Source organism: Vidua chalybeata, chromosome 3, assembly GCF_026979565.1.
Source record: "Vidua chalybeata isolate OUT-0048 chromosome 3, bVidCha1 merged haplotype, whole genome shotgun sequence".
Lineage (NCBI taxonomy): Eukaryota > Metazoa > Chordata > Aves > Passeriformes > Viduidae > Vidua > Vidua chalybeata.
The window spans coordinates 26,808,288-26,833,509 of record NC_071532.1 but is presented as its reverse complement, the minus strand read 5'-3'; the positions used below and the strand labels follow the sequence as shown (position 1 = coordinate 26,833,509).

Here is a 25,222-nt window from a genome sequence, read left to right as displayed (position 1 = left end):
CATAGCCTTTCATATTATTTCATTGCATTATGCAAAAATTATATTCTGCTTTTAATTTTGCTAGTGTGAAGTAAAAAAACTTCATCTTCCATTCCTGTCTGAGAAAGTCCTAGTTTCAAGAACTGTGATGAAGAGTCCAATCACTATAGCCCACTGTTTGCAATTAAAGGTTAACTGCAAACAGAAATTCAGAATACCAGACCGACTGAACCTTAGAAATGTAATGAATGTGGGTGTAAGAGATAATTGTAATCAAATCTAAAGTTATATCCTGTGATATCAGTTCTTGTTGCAGTGGTTCAACAGCTCAGAAAAGGAACAAGCCTAAGCATGCCAAAGGAGACGAGAGTTGTACTCCGTTTGCTGTTAGAGTTAAGTACACATTTCCCGTGATACCACACCATTTTCATCTGCAGAGACCTAAAGTACCAATAGACTAAAACATCAGTCACACAAGCCTTTGCTAATTAATGCCTTCACCAGAAAATGTCTGGCATTCTTAGGAAATCAGGGAGATACAGAATGCAGAATTCATTCATATTTATATATAAAAAAAAAAAATAGGCAGGAAAAGGAAAAGCCACAAGCCACATAATCAGCTGTTTGATAAAGCTCCAAATCAGTCAGCTAGGCTAAAGGTCATGAATATGTACCTAGATCTCAGTAAGCCTCAGTGGCTTACACACACTTGCTGCAGTTTCCTGAGATGGTATAAAGCACTTGGGAGCACAAGCCAGTCCAGTAGGCTGAGAAATGGCATTAACCATTCAGCCTTCACCATCTGTCTCCATGCAGCCAAGCAGACACCTCTGATGGAGTCGCTTTGTGTCTCCTCATCTGGGTTTTTAACTGAACTTCTTCACATGGGGCTTCCCAGCAAATACAAAGTACTGTCACCCACAGCACTGCAACTCTTATTCTCATCGCTAAAATTCCTGTTGTCTTCCACGTCATTGATATATCCAGGCAGTAAATGACCTGTCATACTAGTAAATTAATCAGTGAAGCTGATGCACATCTTTGAAAGATAGCATGAAGTACTTTGTAAAGCATTACTTTATGGAAATTGCAGCCCATGGTATTATATCCAGAAGAATGCTTTTCTGCTTATGCTTAAACATGCCAAATACATTTGCTGAATACCCTAGTTCTGCAGTCTTTCGGTTATGCTTACTATCAGCAAGAGTCACTGAAGGATCAGGATAAAACCTAAAAAGACTTAGTTTTCAGTGACATCAGTTCCCCAGTGTGACTAAATTGGAACCCAAATGAGTGCCAGCGCGGGAGGGGTGGAAGTGCACAGCTGGAGCTGAGCTGTCCCTCCCCACAATCCGTGCTTATGTCAGCTAAATACGACATGGAAATCACTACCTGAGGAAGCTGTTCTGAGCATGGAGGCATTTTACTCTGCTGACTGTTGCCTATTGGAATATAACCAAACACTTCTCATCTTATTTTGAAAAAAAATCTTGTAAAAGTTGTTGGAAATTAAATCCATAGGTGCAGGCAGAAGCGGATCCAAATGCTTTTGGAACACCAGAGAGTCATTTTGATGGGACAGAAATTACTACTTGTTTCTAGTATAATAATTCATCCTTTAAAAAAATGAATTAGAAAATGTATAGCAATGTAATATTTTAAAATTCTGTCCTTTTAATACAGTTGATGTTATTTTGGAGCTTCTCCTAAGCCTCCAACAACATTCCCTCTTTTTTTTTCATCTTCTTCCAGAATACTTGTCCCACAGCAGGACCCCATTCAAGGTCCTAGGTTTTCTTTGCCATCTAACACAAGAGCAGGATTGCTGCTGCTGGTGCTTGGATCCCGGGGAGCCTTTTAGGAGGAAGGGTGGTTGTATTGGGACCATGTGGGAGCATCAGCACCACTAGGAAGCTGAAAGAGAGCAATTACTGAAGGTAAATCAGGAGCAGGTGTTTCCAGACAACCTGTAAAGATCCAAGGATGATGGTATCCAAACCACTGCACATCTCACAGACCTGCTGCACTGCTCCCCTCTTGGCCTTTCCATGGAATGGGGTGATCCACCCTTAGGCAAACCTTTCATTGCCAGAAATATTTCAAGGAATTGTTCTCTGAGTGCATATCCCACCCTCTCTAATTATGCAGAATATTTCACTGAAAGCTTTCTCAGTAGGCAGACATGTGCTTCAACTGTTCATTGTCATTCTGGACAAACCAAATTAAGCATCCCCAGCATATGCTGCCATCAAAGAACAAAAGCTGTAAAGTGATTCAATGAATTTATAGTCCATATGACCACTGGATGACAAGCATTTCTTCACTTGTATCCACTAACTCCATTTGCCAGTGGATTTCTCAGCAAGTTTATTGCATGTGACCTTTTCTGGTTTGTTTTCTTGATACAGTGTGGAGTTGTGCTCTTCACATTAATTAATTAATGTCCTTTTGAAACGTTAACAAGTACTAATTTTGGTGTATAATCCTGGGTAACGTGAGTGTACTGATGTTCCTAACCTAACCCTGAAATCAGCCAGTTTGAAGATGAAGCCTAGAAAGCTCTTCGCAGCCATGGCTGCTGACCAATTTAAGGGAGGAGACAAATCCATCAATCCTAATTTAATGGGAGCACTTTCAGGTAGACAGTAATTGAGTTGGAATTTGGCCAAAGCCTTGGGGTTAAAGAACCTACTGTTATGAAATGTGTTAGAGGATCTTTAATGAATACAAACAATTGAGATCATGGTTTCTTCTCTTTGGCAAGGGGTAGCAGAAAATGCTGCTTTACCTCCAGAAATAATTTGGTGCCTGTAATCAGGCTGGGGCATTGAAAAAAAATATGCCACCTTCTGAAACACCGGAACCATTTTCTTACCAATGAAGATCTCAGTGTGTTGACCTGTAGGAGGAGTAGCTGGCCCATGTATTTTAGTAATAACCTTCACATTAGTACTGGGAAATAACCACTAAGCAAGTAAAGAAATCCTTAACTAATTTGAATTGACTTACATTAGATTCAACTAAGTTGGGGATTTCTTGCCTATTTTTTAATCTCAAAAATTCTGCTGGTTTGCAGGATAATTTCAAACAAATTTATTAAGCCCTTCAGTTAGGCTGGATGAGAAGAAGGTTTCCAGACTTGCTGTTTTCCATAGATAGGTATATCTATATCTATAAGTTCTGGATTTCTTACACATATTTATTTCTAAATACAGCTAAGGGTTGGAAAAAGGGGCATGACTGGAAAAGTCCTTGGCAGCCTAAACATGAGGGAAAATTGGTGCCTTACAGATACTAGAATTGTTTGCCTTTGAAGATCTCCAGGTAAAAAGAATTGTGTCAGCCAGCTGAAGCCCAAATGTAAGTTACTGTGTGCACAGAAGGGGTTGTATTTTGTTGTTTTAAACCACATTTAGTGTGGGATACTTTATCAGCTGAATCAGAGAAGTCCCTTTAAAAGAAGCAGCCTTTAAAATGACTATATTTACTTCAGAGATTAAAAAAATATGCAAGTCAAACTTTATATGGGTTTTTCAATATGGGACTTGAAATTCTGGATACATTGTGCTGCCTTGCATCAGGACAGCCTCCAGAGCAGCAGTGATTTTGTAATGCTACCTGTTAAAGCTAAATTCTTGCTAAACTAGCAGAGGTAATAGTTTATTTGCACCTTCTTTAAGTATGCATTTACTCTTCGTTTAAAGCTCATAGTGGGTGTAGTTCCCAGCACACTGACAGAGAAGGAGCTGACATACCAAGTATCTCCAGAAACTCTGGAATTATTACAAGCTGTAATGTTTACACCTCTGTGTGTGTAATGGCTCAAGTGGCACTGGGTGAATAATACTTAGGCCAACCAGTGCCCTGTGGGCCTGAGAATGAACCTCCATTCCAAAATCTGCATTAAAATTTATATATTTAACTTTGGGCTTCTATTAAAAAGAGTACTTCCTTTGTACAAGCATATTTTGAAACACAGTATGTGTTCTGTATTACTGGGATTAGATTTTGGAAGGTAAAATCAACTTTATTTAAAAACATACACAGTAGGTAAACTGAGTAACTCATTTTTAGTGCCCTGTCTGAGATTTCCTGCATTCCCCTAATGCTTTCCCCTCCAGTCTCAGTCCTTAGAAACAAATAGACAGCAAAACCTGGGCAAGTGGTTAATCCCTTCAAGATGACATGGACTTGGAATCCAATGAAATATTATTCTTCCTTTTATATTTGATTTTTGGTTTGGATTATTTGAGGATATTTATCCTTTTCTCTTGGAAAAATTTTGCTTTTGGAATAATTTCAGACAACAAACATAGTACACGGTTTAACTTACTGCGACCCACTGGCTCCCAGAATAACTTCTACCGACTTACTTCTCAACTGTTAGCTCTGCTCTGCTGGCTTTTAACTCCTTTTGTGCCCCTCAGATCTGGAATTGCTGCCGAGATATTTTTCTTGAGGACCTCTTATTTCTGATTTACTGTGTGCTTCTCTAAGTAAAGGAATTACATGTCTGTAAAGTAGTAGGAAGCTGCTGATGCTTTTTGAGAGCAGAACCACACACAGGAGACCCATATAATTTGCTTTGTAATTGAATGGTACATTTCTCAGCATCCAGATATTTAGCTGTTGTGATTTCTCTTTTAAGATGATAAATCCTTCAGAGGTTGCCATGCATTCCTATTAAAGACAGCTAGGATATATTTCCCAAGCTCATAATAATAAGTTGTCCGAACACAAATCTGCCAAAGAATCTCCCTTTAGAGTTTTGTGTAATCCTCCAGTAACCTTGTGCAAACTTCTCCTGGGATTTAACAGAAACTTGGCACCTTCTTCTGCCTGTCCCCAAGTTGGGCTGGTGCCTCTCGGAGCTGTGCCCTGCACCGTTGCTGCGAGCTTGTTTTTGTCTTTGGACTGATTGGATCTTTCTTCTGGAGGCCAGGTTGTGCCAGCTTCATTCAGGCTGAGCGGTCCCACTGTGCTCAGTGAAACTATTCATGGAGCGAGGTGAGCTTGAGGAGCTGCTCAATGGGAGCTGGGCTGGCACCGTCTGGCCCTTGGAAGCAGAGAGAGGAAAGTCTTTTCCTCCTTTTGTGAAAAGCAGAGAGCATGTGTAACTGAGAGGGATGGTGAGCAGGAATGTGTCAAGAAGAAGTAGACATGGGAAGGAAATGAATCTTTGATTCATTATCACGGAACAGCAGCTAAGCTGGAGCCAAAAAATACTTGAGGGATTTAACATAAGATCTAAATTTTATTTTAGAGTTCATGCTGCAATTTCATTGCAATGACAAAAATTATTCAACTGAATAATTCAACTGAAGCTGATAATTGTTACGTTTTTCTTGGTGGTTTGATGGATGAACTGATATTGAAGTTTAAAAATTTCTCTCCTTTTAGCAAAAAAAAAAAAAAAAAAGAATCAGTGTTCTGCTCCAGAGCACATGCTTGAGAAGGGCTGGATATACAGTGTCCTTGCTGCTGCAGATGTTGGTGAATGTGGATATGGACACTGGAGTGAGTATCAATATACTGTAAAACCTTGAAAATATAAAGGAATACACAACTGCTTCTCAATATCTTCTTTTTTTTTTTTTTTTTTTTTTATTTTTTTTTTATTTGTTTGTTTGTTGTTTTTTGTTTTGTTTCTTTGTTAAATTTGGAGAGTAGTGCATTTCATTGAAACCATGAGTATTGCTGCACAGGTTTGTTTAAACCAAAGCAATTGCCTGTCCCTAGCCATTACTCATAGCAGTGAGAAAACTTCACAGGACTTAGCTTAGGCATCTCCTAGTCCCTGGAGCTTAGATATAGTCCAGGACACACCATGTGGATAAACAAGAGGGTTGACACAGCTGTGCAGGAGCTGTGAGGAGGTTTTGGAGCAGACAAGCAGGAACAGCTTTGGGTAATTGCCATTGCACCAGATCCTGCTCTGAAAATGCTCTCCCTCCCACACATAACACTGTCTTCTTTTCTGGACATTGGAGACTACCCTGGTCTGGGACAGAGGAAAGTAAATTCTCATCATCAGTGTGGGGCCCAGCACTTGGGTTTCCTGCACCCCTTTCACCTGTAGAGCAGGGGGAATATCCTGCAGGGAGCTGGGTTGCTCCAGCTGGAGCACACCCATGTGTTCCCCTTCTCCACACACACCTGGATCTGCACTTCTTGCCCAGAGCATGCACTGGAGACTCTGCCAGGACACCTGGTCCTTCCTGGTCCCTGGGAGTGTCATCCTCATTGGACTGCACTGTCCTTATAAACAGACCCTACTCATAGCAGTAGAAGTACTCCTAAAAAATGAAATGTTAAATAAAACCAACTGCAAGTGCTGGAGGAGGAACCACTGGCGTGGATCAGAGAGCTACAGTTCCCAGCCTCCATGAGGACACACGTCTCAAAACAGTTCTCTAGTTGAAAATTAATTCTCAGAACAACTTCAAGTTTTTTTAAGCTACTGCTCAAGTAAAAGGAATAATCACTTTCTGTAGCACCAGCTAAATAATTGAATGCAGATCTTAGCAGAATATTATCCGTCCAAGGACAGTGGTTGCATAATTATTTCATATGATATAAATATTTAGAGATTACTTTTCCCTTAGCAATTAAATCAATCGATTGGACTTAAAAATCAAAACTGAATTTAAAATGCTTAATTTTTAAAAAAACTTAGTGTTTTTGGGTCTGCAGTGTAAATTGAAAATTTTAAAATCCTGTTATATTTTGATTAAATGGATTTTTTTTTTTTTGCTTGCTCTTACGGGTTGTAAAAGTTGAAGTCTGGAAACAGGGAGACTGGCAAGGAGACTGAGAAATGAATAGGCAAAATCATGTAAGTAAGAATCTACCCAAATGCTGAAATTCTAAAAAAAATTAATTCAGTCAAATATTAAGTTCTGCATCAAAATTTTATATGTTCTCTTAGCACTGGAGCTTGTGAGGCTACCCTAGAAAACCTTTCTCAGAGGAGATGTCACCAGAGCACAGGGGTAAATGACTAATGCATCCCTGCCAAAAACATCTCCTGCTGATTACAGGTCATGCGTGCTGCCTGGTTGCCTCATGAGCTACATCATGCATAAAAAATGGATACTCAACAGCACAGGTATCATAATTTTATAATCTTTTCATTACTTAGACATTTCTCTTTTTCTAAGGTGTTTAATGGGCATTGCAAGTATTTACTATGGAATGAAAACTTTCCAAAATATGCTTAAATCAATCCCCTTGTCCCATACCAAGGTGGGCTCTCTCCATTCTCTTTCCTTTCCAGCTCCTTGCTGCAGTTGTGCCACATTGTTGTGGCTGGGAGATTTTTATCCTGTAACTAAACTTTGTGTGCCTAATCTTCACAAGATGCGTGAGAGCATTCCTGGAAGGTGCTCCCTGCAGATGGCTCAGCCCAGGCAGATGATCAGGGATATTTTCTATTGTCCAGAGAAAAACAGAACATAGAGGGGTAGAAGCAGTGATGCCTGGAGCAGGATTGGGTCCTGGCTGGCTTCTTGTGGCTGTGGCTGCTTTGGCTGCTTCAGGAGGATTCCGGAAAGTGGAAAAAGCTGAGCACAACAAAAGGCTGAGAAAGGGGGCAGCCAAAGTGATTATAGAGATTTTTGACTTGTGGATCTCTAAATGTTTTCTATCATGTGCTTGGCTTTATCATTCTGCATTGCCTTCCCTGCAGCGGCCGCCACTTCCCAGCTGATCCCTCCTTTCTGTCACTAAAATGAGCAGCCTTGGAATGATGAATATTAAAATTCACCCACAAACACTGCAGTGAGGTGGGGTCTGAGCAGCTCCTACCTCCCAGCCTGCTGTGCCACCCTGCCAGCAGATTTGGGAAGGCGATGCCACACTGGTTTATCCTGGTTTCCTTCCCAACCCTGACAGCTGGTTATAACTGGCTGAGCGATGGCTGGAGTTCAGCACAATTCAAATGTCTCAGACAGTCTATATAAACATCGTTCCTTACTTAGAGGTCCTGTTGGAAGCTGTTTCTGTTGGACACTTAGTGAATTACAGGCTTTAGAAACTACCTGGCAATGCCTTGAACCAGACGCAAAACTTCCACTAATGCAACCTTTAGAGTCTTAAGTAGGTACTTGGCTGCCAGTTGCTTTCAGGCACACTGTAAAGGGACTTTCTGAAAAAAAAAAAAAAAAAAAGAAAAAAAAAAAAAATCTGACTCTGGACCAGCCTCACAGTTTGTTTCATCTCGATTTGGAGTGGTTAAATAAGAATTTGCAAAGGAAATGAATGAGGGGACCAGCTTCTTTCATTTAATAGGCTTGTCTAAGTAGAACCAAGCAACAAAGGAATTCTGTGTAAGGTTTGCAATTTCTGTTGCTCTTGTCTAACCAGATTTAAATCATCAAAAACAAAACAAACAAACAACCCCCCCAAACCAACACGAGCGAGTGCGAGTGATTTAGACTGTATGCATTACAAGTGATACAGAATACACATTTATGATTCAAAATTTTAAACAGCTGAGAAATAAATATGCAAAGCAGATTGTTCTGTTTGCAGATGGTAATCCTGCTGCACTGATTTTGCTCAGCTGTCTGATTTTTCAGTGTCTGCATTCCTGGTTCCTGGGATTCCTGATTAAGAAATAAAATATGAGTCATGGTGCATGGTTACCTTCTGCACATCTGAAAGGCTAACTCAGTGACTGAAAACAGATTATTAAAGGCTGATCTTGCCCTGCTGAATTAGATTCAATGTCAGGGGATTGAAAAAAAAAAAATCCCTTCTCTGCTCTGCCCTTCATTTTTACAGCTGTAGGATAAATGATCCTGCCAGTTCTTGTAGATCAGCTTCTAGGAGATCGTCTGCCCGGCCCTCTCTGCCGGGGGTCTCTGGGTGGGGACGGCCGGCGGGCAGCCTGCTGCTCGGCAAGGTGAGGCACATCCCTTTCCCTCCCTCTCCCGAGGATGACTCAGTCGGTTATTAAAGATTTCCAGCTTCCAGCTAAAAATGGCATCAGCAGCGGTGCCCCAGAGGGAAGAAGGGGAGACGTGAGAAATGGGTTCTGTTCCTGTCTACGAGTGCTAACACACACACTCACACACACACACTCGCAAAGCTGGTGTGGAGCTCATCTGGGAAAAGTTTATTTTGCAATAAGAGGGTTTAGTATTCTGCTAAAGGCTTTTGCAAAGACTGGATCCAATTTTCAGAGCCTGTTGCCAATACTTGTGAGTCATTTCCTTGGAATCCTACCTTTGGTGTTTATTTCCCTTAGAAGGAAACTTGTAAAAGAATAACAATAGCTCTCATTCTTCATGGAAAGTAGCACAGAGCAAAGTGGGAGACAACTCGCTCTTTGTTCCAAAACACTTTTGCGTTTGTTTTGTTTACTTTCTTCAGCAGACAAAAAGTGAGGCATGCAATATAATTAACTCCATAAACCATCTCATTTACGGTGCCAGTGACATGCATGTGCTGTGCACCGGAGTGAAAGTTAAGTGGGGAAGCGGTTTTAATTGGTACCTCTCTTCCAGAGCAAGTGATGAGAACTGCCTGGTGATTTGGGAAGTCTCCTTATGTAACAGCAGGGCTTTGCTTTTTTCTCAGCCCCGCCTGACTACCGGGACTCCTTTTTTCTCTCCGACTTCAGCCCCAATAGTAACACTGGGAGCACCTATTCAGTGTTAAAACCCCTCACAAAGGTTAACTAATCAGAAATGCTGTCGGTCACAGTTTGCAGCAAGAGGAGCACCTTTTGCCCTCAGGATACTGAAGCGTTTTGAAAACTAAACCCCCACTGAGCTAAGTGGATCCTGGACAGAGTTTTTAATGTCGAGCAAGGCCACGCAGCCACCAGCGGGGTGGAGGCAGAGAGCATATGAGACATTTTGGCTAAGAACACTGGAAAAAATATTTATGCTTACTGAAATGAATACCATGGGGCTTTATTGTTCTCCTAGACCAGTCAGGCAAAGCAGCCTTAAGGAGATGGCTGCAGTAAATGTGATGGCACCTTTTCTCATATCTGCCAGAGCCCTGTGGCAAAATAAATTGCAATTTTGCTTGCATTTTCATATATTTGCATAAATTCTGGGGAAAACTTTAACTGTTAGAACAAGCATTTAAGAGTTCTTTGCATATTGGCTACCAAGAGTTCTGATAGGTGACATATACCTACAAAGAAATAAGAGAGGAAACATCTTTTCTGTCAGAAAGGAAACTTTCTCTTGTTCTGCCTCATAGAAACCAAAAGCAGGAGAAAGTACAAGTATTAAGAGTCCAAAAGGACATTTTCTTTTAAATCTTTTTTTTTTTACTGAAACCCAGGGAACTCTGACATACCGGTCCAGAGTAATTCCATAAAGTCTTTCTGGGAACAATTTAACTGAAAAGTATGTAAAGAAAAAAAATTAGCATGTGGAATTAGAAAAATTAGAGAAATATTTGCTTTGAATGCTGTCTGGAGAAAGAGACACTTAAGCATCTGGAGCTGCATAATCTAAATTAGGGTAGAAGTTAAGTGAAGATACCTTTGAAAAACTTCCGTGAAAGGGCTGTATCTTGACACTGACATCAATTTCTGATTTCAAGTTAATTTCTTTTCCACCAAACAGTAAGTCCAGCTCTAGAAAAAGGAGGGGGGGGGGGGGGGAAAGAAAGCAAAAGAAAAAAAACCCCAGTAGATTCCTTGAAATTCCCTGAAGTAAGGGCCAAGAAATACAGGGAAAAACACCAGACTTGGCAGGTCTATAGTTTATCTATACCTCCAAAGGATGAAAAGCTGAATTGACCCTGTTGGCACACAGACCTGTTGTTCTACCAGTCTAGCTATTTCAGCCAGCCTTAACCCTTTCATTTTGCCCCTGGATCCTGCTTCTGTTAGATGCTGTTACACACATTTCTGGTAGAGGTACAGCTGTAGAAACAGAAAATCACTGTTGCCTCGGGCTCAGACCGTCTCACTGCACCTGTCCGCATTCCCCTCTTCACCCTGCTGCCTCTTTGATGACTCTCCCTCACCACAGACCAGGGACTGCTCTGCACTGGCATGATGCAGTTCTCCTCAGCTATCTTATCTCAGTAACAGAAGGAAGAAATCTCCCTACCATGGGCTGTCTCTTGGAAGTCCAGTTTTCAATTTAAATCCATCATGGCCAATTCCAGAGGCTTTTCCACTTCTTGCAGCCTTGCTGCTCAGCTTGCCTCCAAAGTGCAGGGATTGTCTTTGATCCTTTGCTTTCATTTCCTGTGACTGGGCTGCCCCAGTGTGCTGTGATTAGGTGTCCCTTGCATTTCCACTGCTTAATTCATAACATTACTACAGCTACATACATATCTATCCAAACAATAAACATTTTAATCAAGGTCCTCATTATCTCCCATCTCTGTTTGTAACTTCCTCTTCCTTGAACCTGTGACATATCAGCCATTTTGATCTATTTAAACACAAACTCCCAATATCCTCTTCCCCGTCCACTGCTGTGGTCAGAGCCAAGCCACCTCCTGCCTGTCCTCCTTATTTGCCTCCATCTAGTCTTTTATTTTCCCATGTGAGGTTGTCACAGTTCTGCCATAGCTGTCATCACTCCACCATTGTCTCTACAGCATGGCTCTGCTCTCTTTGCCAGTGATGCTGGCGTCCTGATGCCTTTATCTGCTGCACCCAGGGGAGCCTTTATGCCCTTTTCCATGACGCTCTTGTCCACAGGATGCCCTACCTCCCTCAGCTAAGTTGGCGACACCAAACTTTGTTGCATCAACCATAAAGAGTTTACAATGAGGTTAGCCTGGACTAGTTTACAGGTGATACAGTCGGGGTTTTTTTTTAAGGGAGATACAACAGTCTGGGTATGTGTTTTTGCCTTTCCCCTTCCTCTTGCCAGCTGTCATTGCTTCCTTAGACAGTGGGTCTGCACAGCCTGTGTGCAGTGGGAATCCTTATTGCTTCTGCATTGAAAATTTTCTGAAACGTCAGAAAGGTAACAGCTACCAAAACGATGGCAATTTTGTTTTCTAAGCACTGCAGTCCAGATGTTAACAATGGTATAGCACAGCTGAGAAATGCTATTCTCTCCTCAAGCCATGTTGTTATGCAATGGAAAGCTCCACACTACGTGATAAAAACTGAACCTGCTGCAGTACTTGGGTACAAACCCAGGGCTAAACAAGGGATAGCCATCTTAAGTCTATTCCCTTGTTTTTATTGGTCTCGGTGAGACTTGCAGATTTATAGTCATGGGCATTTTATATTTAAGTTTGGGTTTTTAGAGGCATTCTGGAACTGTATAAAAAGCCCCTTTCTCTGACATCGCATCAGGCTTTTTGTAATGTGAATGGCATCATTACAGTTCTCTCATTAACATCATAATGGCTCTGGAGGAATAGGGAGTGAAAACCCCAGCAAATGGAGTAGCGTGGCAATGTATAGTGGTCTTACTGTGTGAAACTGAACACGGAAAAAGTCTGACATTTTAACCTTCAGGCTGCTGTAGATGCCTCGGGGTGTCCTCACACTGAATGCATTTGGCTGACAAAATGGAAAAATTCTGGTAGCCTAAGGATGGAGGGCTGGGTTCAATAAAAAACTGTGCCTGGCTTCCATGCCACTGAAGCCCACACAAGGCTTCCAAATGGATTTTTCAAAATTGAATCCAGCCCCAAGTGTCAACCTTTTGCTGTAATTTTATATTGTAAATGTATTGTATGTTCAAATGTACATCTTTCATCCTTTATTTCCAGAGGCGCTAATGGAAATGTAACAATGTGTGTGCTGTTCTGCAAAGTCTCATTGAAACCAACGGGATTTTGGATGAAATCCCTCCATTGCATAAGATAATGTAATATAAATGGGTTGGGCTTACGGCTGGAGGATGATGAGATCTGGTTCTATTTCTGGCGCTGACACTGATTTGCTGTGTAACTTCTGGCAAGATACTCAGGAATGGATTTTTTGCCACCCTTAATGGGGAAAAGCAGTAGGCTGGCTCTTGGGGAGCAGTGCCAGAGGTCCTGTTTGCGGAGATGGGTCCAATAGCGCTTCCTCAGTAAACACTGGCTCACATTTCTGCTGTGTCCAACTCTACCTTCAAGGAGTCTGACTTTTCCCATGTACTGGGTGCTTGCAGCTCTCTTCCCACTCATTTGCAGCAGCTGGAAATCACTGCTTCTGAACATCCAAGGGGAACAAATAGCAACCCAGAGCCACGAGGCCTTTTAAAAGCCTGGTTCTCGGCAGCTGTATGCTGAAGCAATTCCTCTGCCACAAAACAGGACTTATTTTGTAGCTGAGAGCCACCTCTAAATCTTTGCAACACATGCTGAGACCTACAAGCTTTGTTTGGGGCTTCGGTTTTCTGGTGATTGGGTTTTTTTCTCCCAGGGAAGCGATATTATTTATGCCTTGTTTTAATACAGTTTGGAAACATGGAGAATGTGCATGGACAGTAGCTGTTTACGGAAGTGAACTGGCCTGCCTCTATTAATTTTGCATGTTGTAAATAGCAAAAACAGTTCATTTACTTTTGTGGCTGTCCAGAGAACTCAGTTTTTCAAGATAAATTAGCAGCACTGTGCAGAAGGCATCCCAACGCTTCCTTCCTTCCTTCCTGCATGTTTCTGCTTGAGCTTCGAAAGACCTATTTGTGAGGAAATATGGTATGAAAAAGATGCAGACTTGAAATATCCGATTCTCATTTAAAAAAGTAAATTCACAAAGAGGTGCTGTATTCATTATGAGCAAAGGAATCTAGACTTCCAGAAGCAGCAGTGAGTTTCTTCCAACCTTTATTCTCTCAGGACAAACACTGAGTGTTGATGTCCTGCCAATGTGAGAAGATTGATGTGCCCCTGTGAATGATTCCTCCATCTGGATTAATGAGAAGAGTCCATTGCTGCTTTCTAATGATGGTATAATCTTTTCAGATACAAAATATATGGCTTTTTAGCTGGTTCTTGGGTCACTTCTTGGCCCTGCTGTTACATCAGCAGACTGACTCACTTGTTTTGACCACTCCTTCCATGTATTGGTTCTCAGCTGGTAAGAAAAGGTGTGGGGAATAAATAATATATATTGTCCATGTCAGGGGTAACTTTCAACGGGCCAATCCAGTGGCTTGCCATTCCCTGTGCTGTTCCTTGGTCCAAGAAAAACAAGATGGCAAGAAAAATGACTGAGGGCTATATGCAGTGCATTAGCAGTAAATTGGCTCTGAGGAAGGGATTTAGGCACCTGTCAGTCCGGCTGCAGTGAGACTGGTGGCCTTTACTAAGGCAAACTGCTTGGGGACCTCAGCTGCCTGTGCCTTCAGCTCCCGTTTGTGCCCCGGTGAGGAGAAAAGGCAGATCCATGCACGCAGGCGTCCAAGACACAAACAGCGCACGCTGGAAGCCGTTTCTTAATAAAGTAGCAGCCTTGTGCTAGGATTTAAGAAAACAACTGGCAGATGTGAACGATTTATTTTTCCTCCCTCTTCTGCTGCGGTTTATTTTTTCCTCTTGTTCGAGAGCGCTCAGCTGCTAACACAAACAATTGCTGAAATTCCACCTGCCCACCTGCAGCCCCTCCTTCCCGCCGCCTGCTCGGGCCGTTGCCTTCCTCCGGGAGGGCTGCGCCGAGGGCGAACTACATCCCGCTTTCTTAGAGAGAGGAGGAGGAAGGAGAGGGAGGGGCCGGGCCGTGTCTGGGCGCATTGTTCCGCGCTCCTCTGCCAAGAAGTAGGTGACTATGAACTCATCCCTCGCTCCTCGCAGAAAGTTTGCCGCCTTCCCCCACTGCTCCCTCCCCTCCAGCCCGCTGGCGCGGCAGGAGGCAGCTCGCAGCCCGGCGCTGGCCCCGGAGTCCCCGCTCCTGCTTAATATTCCGCCCGCTCCGCCGATGTTGTGCTTGGCTCCGGTGGGACCGCAACTCACGGCGTGAAACCGGAGCCAATTTTCTGTCTTTAGTCTCGCAGTGTTTTGACTGGAGGCAGATCCAGTTCAGTCCGATCGGGGCTAGTGGAAACAACTACCTAAGTCTCCGCTGTCTGTATCGTTTGGGAGGGAAGAAAGAAGAAAGGAACGCGATCCCGGACTGCTGGGCGCGCTCTCTCTCTCTCTCTCACACACACACACACTCGCACCGCAGACACACGCACCCAGACAGGCAGACTCGCACCCCGCCGGTGCCGAGTGCGCCGTGCCACCGCCGCCGGGAGGAAATGGGAAGCCAGTGAGCGGATCCGTGCCGGTGTGTGAGCGCCGCCGGGGCCGGGAAAGGGCGGCGGGGGGAGCGGGAGCGCGGCCGGGGGCGGCGGGAGCGGGGCCGGGGGCGGCCTGGGGGGAGCGCGCACCAACTCCCGGTGCCATGGACCCCGCACCCTTTGTGGGAGAGGGCTCCGCTCTTTCTCCTGCCATAAGAAGGGAGGGAAAAAAACCCAAACGTGTGTCTATGTGAGATCGATATGCGTATGTTTTTAATATACGTGTGCGCAGAGGTCTGGCTGCTGGGGACCGCGGGGGGCGGAACGCGGCGGGGCGGGGGGCAGGTGAGGGCGGCGGGCGCTCACCGCGCTGCTTCGCTTCCAGGTGCCGGCGCCCGCGATGACCCTGGTGCTGCCCATGCAGCGGCTGGGCCGCCCCATCGCCGCCGAGGGAGCCGCCGACCTCGCCGCCTACCGCGCCCTCTGGGAGCCGCCCTGCTGCGGCCGCCCCGGCCCCGCAGCCCCGCCGACCCCGGCCCCGGCCCCAACCCCGGCGGCCCCCGGGCCCCCCGCCGCAGGTAGGCACCGCACCGCAGCGCTCCGCCGCGGGGGCACCGGGCGGCCCCCGTGGGGGCCAGGGGCTGTCCCCGGAGCGAGGCGGGCGGAGGGCGGGGGTCTCCCGCGGGCCAGCGGGGCCGCAGGTGCGCGGGGGCCGCCGGGCGCCGTCGCGCTCGGCATCGGCGGAGCGGCGGAGGGGCAAAGTTGTCCGGCAGCCGAGCGCCCTGCGGCGGCCCCGGCTCCCCGCGCCGCCGCTCACACCGGCCCGCAGGTCGTGCGCTAGTCAGGAGAGGGTTTATTTCTGATCGCCGCCAATAGATGCGAAAATATGCGGCGGCGTTCTCCTGTAGCGCGAAGGGAAATGAAAAGTATTTTGTTTGGAGAACCTCCGGCAAACCGCATGTCATTTGTCATATCTGATTTATTACCCACAGGATCACATTACAGGGGAATTTCAAATCCTGTAACAACATCCAAGATCACATACTTTAAAAGGAAATATGTGGAAGAAGAGGATTTTCATCCGCCACTCAGCAGCTGTACACATAAAGTATGTTTTCTAATAGTCATTATTTTTACTCTGAGTTTCAGATGCTTAGTAACATTCGATTGACCCATTTCCAGAAGGCTGAAATACTCTGCTGAAATTAGGAGAATGATCCAGCTGTTTGCTCAGAAACAAACAGTTGTCACTTCTTCACATTTATTGTTGTATTGTCATCAATTGCAAAAGAAGCAAAGGCGTTTCTGCAATAATAACTGCAAATGGAAATGCTGAGAATAACTTTTTTTTTTCAGATTATTTTGTTGTTAGCTAGTTCATGTCATGCTTACAGAAACAGATCTGTAACAACATTTAAACAACAGAAAGGAAGAACATAAGTAGAAGATTTCCCACTCATATAAAACTTCCTTTCCAGAGGGGAAAATAGTAAGAGGTTCCATATAACCCACACTGGTCACAGATCCTTTGAAAAACCAGAATTACTTGGAATGCAAGTACAAGTTCCCTCAGTATTTAATCACGTTTATTAAAAGGCTAATAACTCCCAAAGAACAGATTAGTAAATGAAAGAATATTTTTTAGTGAAAGTTGCCAGGGGAGAGATTAGAGCAAATGTTTCCCAGGCCAGTGAATACACAAATTGAAATCTGACTTTTTCTGCAAGATTTTATGCTCCCCTTCATTAAGGGCTCAGTTCTGTGTGGAACTGAATGCCTGGGGTGAAATGCTTAAGCATAGCTCATGCCTTGAGACACCATCTTTACCTTGTTGAATCCTACCTGGCCCATGGAAATCCAGTGCTACCCATGTTCTCTTGGCAATGAGGGAGGGATTTCTGTGGAGGAAAAGCAAGCATTAATGCTGAGCTCTGTTCCCCAAATACCTTAGAGTAGCTGAAGGAATTTTCAGCTACAAATAGAGTTGTCTGGAAATAAGTACCTGGACCAGAAAGGTGAAAAATTGTCCCATTGTCAGTTTCAGAAGATGTCTGGTTTGCTGCCAGAGCCGTGAATAAACAGCACCAAGGGTGTTGAAAAAAGTGCTCTGGTTAGTGAGTGTCTCACACATGTCACATCACTCTCCCAGTTTTCAGGCAGTTTTTTTTTTTTTTTTATAAGATTGTTGGATTTTTGTATGAGTGATTAATTTCCTTACAAAGAGGGGGAGAAGGAATAGTTATTTAGCCTTTTCTAACAGCAATAAAAAGCAGCTTTAGAAGTATTGGTAAGCTAGATCCAGCCACTGTTTTGTGCTCTTGTTTGCAGAGGTGTAACGTGTCAGAAACTCTGGGTCACCAATTTCTTCCGTTGAGCCCAAATACATTTTCTTCTTTGCAGCACTGAGCTCTGGCAGAGGGAGGATGCCCACCAGGTTTCTTACATGTTTATACCTCTGCCACCCAGTAAAGAGATATGTTCTAAGATTACTTGTCCCATAGAGGGTATGATGGTAGGGCCTGGGGCTTCTCTCCAGAGGGCTGCTGGCAAACATGTAGAAGAAAGCCTTTGATAACTTGTTCTTACTGGTGTCCCTCCAGTACACATCTCCAGGAGAATCCCAGTTCAAGGCTTACTGGTTTGCTCCAGGCTTTTATGGCTTCACTGACTGCTGCTGCATCATGTAGAAAGGACGCAAATGAACCTATAGGCTTAATATAATTTAAAATGAGTCATTTATTATAGAAAATTACTCTCTCTAACAAAGAGCTTCAGCTGTGAACTCATATGAAATTATGGCCAATTTTTGTTTTTATGAGGCACTGTGCTGCTTCTAAGCCTCGCAGACATGACCAGGCTGTGGAAAGAGCTAGAGGGCTGAGGAGAGCTGAATGGATGTGAAAAGCAGCTGTGCTTTAAGCTCTTTCAGTCCTCATAGCTACGACTTCCACTCTGCAAAAATGCTGTAACCATGTGGGAAAGGGAAGAATGATCAAGCCACAGATGGGGGGATTTAGAGCAGTCTCTCTTTGTGCTGTGCTGCTCTCCTCCTACGCAAACCAAATTCTTACTAAAAATGAAAATTAGTTACTAGTGCTTACAGTAGCATGCATTGCCCCCTCTCTTATTTTGATTCCCAGGGTAGCGATTACAGTGCAGAATCTGGGGCTTCCCAGGGGCAGTAACCTGCTCATGCTGCCAGTACTGAGAAGGGAGTCCTGGAAGGGCCATGGAAAGGAGAACAAATCTGTGGGCGTAGAGCCAGGATTTCTGCAAATCCCTATCCTCTCTTCGTTTCCTGACCTTATCCCTGCCTATCTGCATTCCCACTGGTCCTGTAGAGCACAGGGCGTAGTACGCAGGCCAACAGCTGCTCTCCAGATGCTGGGATGCTTTGAGATGGGTTTCTCCCTGCCTCCCTCCCTGCATGCACTTCTGTGCACAAGATTAGTGTAAGAGCCTGGCAAATGGAGACCTCCTCGCTGGAGGGCCTCTTCCACTGGCAGCAGATGAAATGCTCCAACACTTGCTGTGTGAAGTGATGGCTGCTGGCTGCCTCTTGCAAACCTTGGCGCTGCAGGAAGGACCCTTGCTTGGCTTCAGGGCTTTGCAGAAGCCCCACAGGGCTCCATTTGCAACAAAAGCCTCCCCTAGCCATCACTGGAGCAAAACTGCACAGCAATTTTATGTTCTAATCCCAAATGTAATTAAAGAGCCAGATGTGTGCATCTGGATTTCACTCTCCCACCTTGGATTTCTGCCCTGGAATTGCCTCTGTGGTATAATGCTCAGCGACTTACCTCCTAAGATCAACTGCCTACCCCCTAAACATGGGAGAATGCTGTGGCCGAGAAAAAGTAGGTCCCTACAAGGATGTGCAAAATGAAAAAAAGCCAGTTTTAGATGCTTCAGAAAAAGAATAGAAGAGTAGTGACACAGAGGGAATACTTTGCTTCATTTCCTTTCTCCTTGTCTGGAACAAAACTGGTTGCCTTCAGTTCCATATCATGTGTTTTTTGCATTTTCAGACAATCTCCGTGTTTGAGGAGCGGGCCCATATTCTCTACATGTCTTTGGAAAAGCTGAAATTCATTGATGATCCTGAAGTCTACCTGCGTAGATCCGTCCTCATCAACAATCTCATGAAGAGAATCCATGGAGAGATCATCATGCAGAACAACTGGTGCTTCTCCACCTGCTCCTTCAGTGGCACCTCCTCACAAGAGTGGTTTGTGCCTCAGGACTGTCCATACAGAAAACGCCTTCGGATGGCAAAGGAGGAGTACGAGAAGCTCCACATGTGCTGCTTCTATCAAGAATGTGGCAGTCACTATTTAAATCTACCCTACTCTGTTAATGCTAGTACAGAAAGTAATTCCTCTTCTTCCTCCTCCTGCTCTTCCCCCCCAGCCTCCTCCTCCTCCTCCTCCTCCTCCCCTCCCATCTCTTTGCCGAGCTGTTCCCAGCAGGTGGATTATGAAGTTGGCAGCACACCTTCTTACAGAAATGATGACCAGATACCTGCTAATGAAATATTCATCACTAATGGCAGGTCTCACAGTAATCAGGAAAAGGCAAAATTTAATGACAAGAATGGAGGTAATGAACCTGAGAGAGAAAGCATCACCCTAAACTGTGAAACTGTAAGAGGCACCCATGCTCTTGAATGTAAAGGCAAATTTTATGACTATTTTGAGACTGGATGTAATGACAAGAGCAACATAAGTGAATCTTGGAAAAAATCCTTAAGGAAAAAGGAATCTTTACCAAGTAATAAAATCTGCTGCAACAAAGGAAGTAAAATCTGAGGCATCTTTCTTGCTCTATTGAAGCATGCACAGCATGATCCTTCTCTATCAAATTTTTATTTTGAATGGATTTTTTATAGTTTTCTACGAATGGTACAATCATGCCACAAACGTGACGTATAGAGTGGAGATCAGATCGCGTAAAGTGTCTCTGCCATTCGCATCAGCAGCTATTTATAAATGTGGAGACTTCAGAAAGAACACAGTAGCATTACTGCTGAGCACTGTAGTCTGTGCAGCTATGGTGGAGCTTTCGTTGCTGGAAATGCCAATCAGCCAGATGGGGAAAACATATCGTTTTACATATCCCCGCCCCCAAGAAGTCTGCCATTAATTAAGAAGAACCTCCATTATGTTTACCAAGGAATTAGAAGTCTGGTAAACAAATTGATGCTACCAGCAAGGATGATATGCTCCTTGGAACTCAGTATTCATTCTGAAAAAGGACTGTCTTCATGGATTGGGAATAAACCATCCTTACATTTTGTAGTGATACTCTTGAATTCCTGTAATTCAGCATCTTGTTCAACTGACAAAATAGGACATAGCATAAAGAAATAACCTGTTTATGGAATCTTAATCAGAATCAAACATGCAGTTCAAGTACTTGCATGTTTTCACCTCAGCTGTAATAACTAATGAGGTTTGTTGTTACACAGGGCAGGTTTTTTTTTGGTGCCTTACTTTTTGTCTTAATTTTTGCCAGTGTGAAAATTAAGTATGAATCTGATACAGCAGGGATTTAACCTAAACAGAGATTAAAAAAGAAACCCACAGGGTGGATCAATATTATTAGAAACCTTTAACCTTTGAAGTACTGAGTTCAACTTCCTATTCAAACATCTCTGTTCTTCCTTTTTGATGCTCAATTGCTTTTTGATTTGCCATCCTTAGGAAGGGATTTAAGAAACAATAGAGAGATGTCTCTTGTAAACAAGCATTCGATGCTTGAGTGTTTCTATGGCAACTGTCTGTTGCTGGGGCTCTTTTTTTTTTTCTTCTTTGTATAATGAAGTTCATGACCCAGTGGCATGTTTTATACTTTATTCTGTTTCACATAGTTTCTCTATTTTAGATTGCAAAAGCATGCGGGAGTTTTCTATGAATTTTGCCGTTGATTTAAAAAAAGACAAGAAGGCAAAAAGCACAATGTTAATTAATAATGTGGCGATAAACACAGTTTTATCTGAATGAATGTAAGGGGTTTAATTTTAAAAAAGAACATTTTGGAGATTTCAGTGGCTGAGGACAACATTTAGTCATCCCTAGGTAGATAGATTGCAAAAGTGTTCAGTGTAAAATGCCCAGAAGACATTAGTTGGGGTTGGACCAAGAGTGAGTCTTAGATTCACCAAATTAATTAGTTCCCACAGTCCCCATAACAACTGGCAGGATGTACTCAGCAAAAAGCAACATCCAGGCCACAGCTGACTCATAAATAGCTGCCTGTTCCCACAACATCTTGCACTCAAGTGATATCTCTGCTTGCTTCTTGCCCAAAGGATGAAAATCACCTCTGTGCTGGGGAAGCAGCCAGCTCAGTGCAGGGCATGAGTGTCCCCTAGGGGACACAGCCCCAGGCTTGGCACTGGAGTCAGACAGGTCTCTGGATCTGAGATCTCCTGCTTTGGGTTTCATCGGTTCAGCGGGAGGAGTCCTGGGCATTGGTTAATTTGGGTAGTAAAATACATTTGCAAAGTGTAGTCTTTTTCAGAAAGCCCAATGGTCACAAGAAAAAGCTACCCCCAGCCAAGGTGACCACAAACACAGCAGGATATAAATCACTGATAACCTTTATGAAGTCAGGTGAGTTTAAACTGATAAGTTTGTGAGGGTTATCATTGTGAAAAATGACAAATAAAGAAAGTACAAGTCCCACCTGATTTCTCCAAGACAGGAGCTTTTTTATTAATAATAATAATATTAAATATAGATCTCATTCATACAGTGTATGAGTAGGATCATCATTTAGACATTTGTCCACAAGGACCAATTTTTTTAAAAAACCTGATTTTTCTTGTGTTATATCCTGATAGTCTAGTAATGTCTGCTCTTTTCCAATATTTGATAAACGCTTGATGTTTTAAGCTTAAATATTAGATGCTTGTATACTAATGTGTTGTTGTAGTAAAGTGAAATTTCCTTGATATATATTTATTAAAATGACCAAAATTCATTTTAATTTTACATCTCCAATGGCTACTGGGTCCTTTCCCCCATGTTCCCTTCCCTCACCAAAGAAAACACTGTTTAATCAAACTGCTCCCTGCTCTAGAGATTGCACAACAGTTGACTGTGTGCTTCAGGCTGGGTCTGTGAGGGAGCTCACAACCACGGTTTCAGGAGCACTTAGGACAGTCTGGAGGTGCACTGAGAAGCAACAGATTCTCTGTAGACTTGCACATACAGCCAAGGAAAACACCTGGCCAAATGCTGCCCAAACCACAAATCAGCTAACACTTTTGGGGGGGCCTGAAAGCTTTTTGACCCTAAAGGGCTCCTTGGTCTTCCAGAACAAGCCTGCACACATAACCTATCGCTTCTCAGTTGAATTTGCACAAGCTGAAGTGATGGATCAGCAGATCTTTGTCTACTCTGGACTCTATAATGGTTTCTTTAGTTCTAGAGACTAAAGATTAACAGGTTAATCTGGAAATTAATCTGTTACAGCTCTGGACAGTTTTATTGTCATCAGGGTAAGGGAGGAAATGCCATCTGATGAAAGTTGGCCTACAGATAAGTGGCATTTTATGCCTTTCTCTGGGCCTTGCCTCACAAAATAATAGCAAATACTGAAAGTAGATGTATTGGAGTCAGGAGTCCACTGAGTTATCCTGCTGGCCTCACAAGAGACAGAGGTATTCCACATTAGAAAAGGGTGGTAGAAACACCCTTGTCCCATTCTCAGAAAAGTAATAGACCTTGATAGGATCTCCATCCTGGGCTAGACTGAATGGACTTAGATTCAATTTGATTTATGGCATGTGAAGACTGTAAACCTGATAGGCCTTTTCCCCACTGCACATTTCAGTGCTAAGGACATTTTGCTACTATCAAAAATTTTCAAGAAATAGTTATTTTACAAGATAATACGAATGCCTTTCGTCCGTATGTCCCCCACATAATTGCTAAATGAATGATCCTGACCTTGATCCTGGCCTGCCAGCAAGAACTGGACAGAAGCACTTTTCTCTAGGAAGATTGTTTTTCTCTCTATCGTAAGACACTTTGCTCCTAGAGTGTATGACTATAAAGTACTGTGCCTTTCAGCACAAACCAAACAGCAACAGAAAAAAATGTTTCTGTTGCCACATCAATTTTGCTGTCGCTAGGAACAGAAGTGTCATTTTATCTTCAGGATCCAGGTAATACATTTCACTTGGAAATGCACAGTTTATTTGGGTTTAAAAAATCATGTTTCTTTTTGAAAGCACGTGGCATAATATTGTGCTTCATATATACTCAGTACTTTTGGTAAAATTTTACTATTTTTAATGTATTAGCCAATCTGTTGAAACAGCTTAACATGGGTACTGAAGCATCCTCAGTACTCAGACAGCCTCAGCTGGCAGTGATCTGCAGTGCCAGCAGAGCAGCTGGTTCTGCAGGGAAAACAGCCACAGCCTGAGCCACAGAAATGAAGTGCTTCTTTCAGTCCTCAAGGTGTTATGCCCCTAAGCAAAATTGTGGCAGCGACTTTTTTTCACATTTCATCTTCCTGTATGCCCTCCATCCTCCTTTTACACCCCTCATCTACCATCTGTCCTTTTGTGTCCTACCATCATGATGACCATAACACACTGCCAGGGTGCTAAGGTGTGTGCCACCACCCTTTGGATTTGTGCAGGGGAAGCAGGGAGCTGGTTCAGAGCCACAGCATGAGCTAAAGCCGTATTTAAACAAAGTAACCAGGTGGCTGCTCCGTGGTCCCTCTGGAGCCTCGTGCCAGTTGTGACCCCCAGTACCTAAATGACTTTTCCAGCTGCCCGTAGCTCAGATTGCCACTACAGAGTGATCCGGTGATTAGAGAGTTATGGCTGAAGCAAAGAGGTGAAGGTGATTTCTAGCCTGTATTTGACCTGTGTCCTTTCATTGCCTTCTTGAGCTAAAGGTGTAGCAAGTGCAATGGCTGCTTACTCATGCCAGGAACCTTGACAAAAGAGGCTTCTTAAGTTTTATCACAAAAGAAACCCAAAACCAAATGAGTCAGGTTTGGGAAAGGGAAAGGTTTAAACTGCTGTGAGGTAAAGGATTTCATCTGGAGTCATATTCAGTGAATGTAACTCTCACATGGAGGCCTCCCAAAGGGACCTGACCTTTTACATCCGTCCCTTGCTTTGCAACCTCTAAGACAGGGGCTGCCCTCACTTTCTGGAGGTCACCATTTGGGCTCCTCAGTACTGGTATAAGCTTTTCTACAGCTGCACAAAGCACCCCAGAGGCTTTTCCTGGCAGGGTGTGCAGAGCCTGTTAAAATATTGTAGCCAGGAAAGTGTTTCAAAGGATCCTGCTGGAAATGTTAGGAGATGCGAATCTTCCACATCCCATGTAACGGCCAAGCCGCTCAGTCACAACTACTTGGAATACACAGTAATTTCCTGTGTTTTTTCAATCTCACTTAAACTTCTCTGACAGATGGGGAAAGATGACTAAACCAAGGGAGTTTACAAAAGTTCGTCTTGTGGTGTTTGCAAACTGTCTCTGTGAGGTCCATTTTCTCTAATGTAAACACAGCCGCGGCTGTGTGCCGAGTGCCTTTGCAGCAGCTAATCCTGCTCAGTTTAAGGCTGCTAAGATGAGGAGTACCCAGCCAGCCAGTCCACTCTGGGGGCTGACCATGAACCAGCCCTGAGGCTGAGGGGTATTAGGGGGAGACCTTCACTCTCTGGACTTTAAACAGTGTGAAGCAAAGCAGCTGTGGCTCTAAGACCAGACCAAGTTTACTATGCCGTGTCAGGGGCTTTCCAAGGAGCCTTGGGTCAGGTGTGGAAGGTTAGATAAAACTCCAGGGCAGTAATCATGTGAAGGCAGTTGACTTTGGAGCTGTAGTTGGCCTATTGTTGCTCTCTCTAGTCTTTAAATCACTGCCAGGAAGGGAGTACACCTTAGGGAAAGTGGAGTTTCAGTTCCTTGGCTTTGCAGAAGCGGTGCAGAGTATGCAAAGCTTTTTCACCAGCTCCAGCTGAAAGGCCAGGTAGGCAAATGTTTTAACTTCTTTAATTGCTCAAGTTCCCCTTGCTAAGGAATGCAGGTTGTGTGAGGAGGTGCCACAGATGGGTGGTC

The 25,222-nt window shown here is 43.8% G+C and overlaps 1 protein-coding gene across 1 annotated transcript; it reads left to right on the top strand.

The window, feature by feature from the left end:
* The first annotated feature begins 15,099 nt into the window (after positions 1-15,099).
* On the top strand, positions 15,100-22,126 carry SERTAD4 (SERTA domain containing 4). The gene is made up of 4 exons (XM_053939766.1): positions 15,100-15,178; positions 15,517-15,709; positions 16,124-16,239; positions 19,160-22,126. The coding sequence occupies exons 2-4, from the start codon at positions 15,532-15,534 to the stop codon at positions 19,937-19,939; spliced, it is 1,074 nt and encodes a 357-aa protein (XP_053795741.1). The 5' UTR covers positions 15,100-15,178; positions 15,517-15,531; the 3' UTR covers positions 19,940-22,126.
* Positions 22,127-25,222: the final 3,096 nt, after the last annotated feature.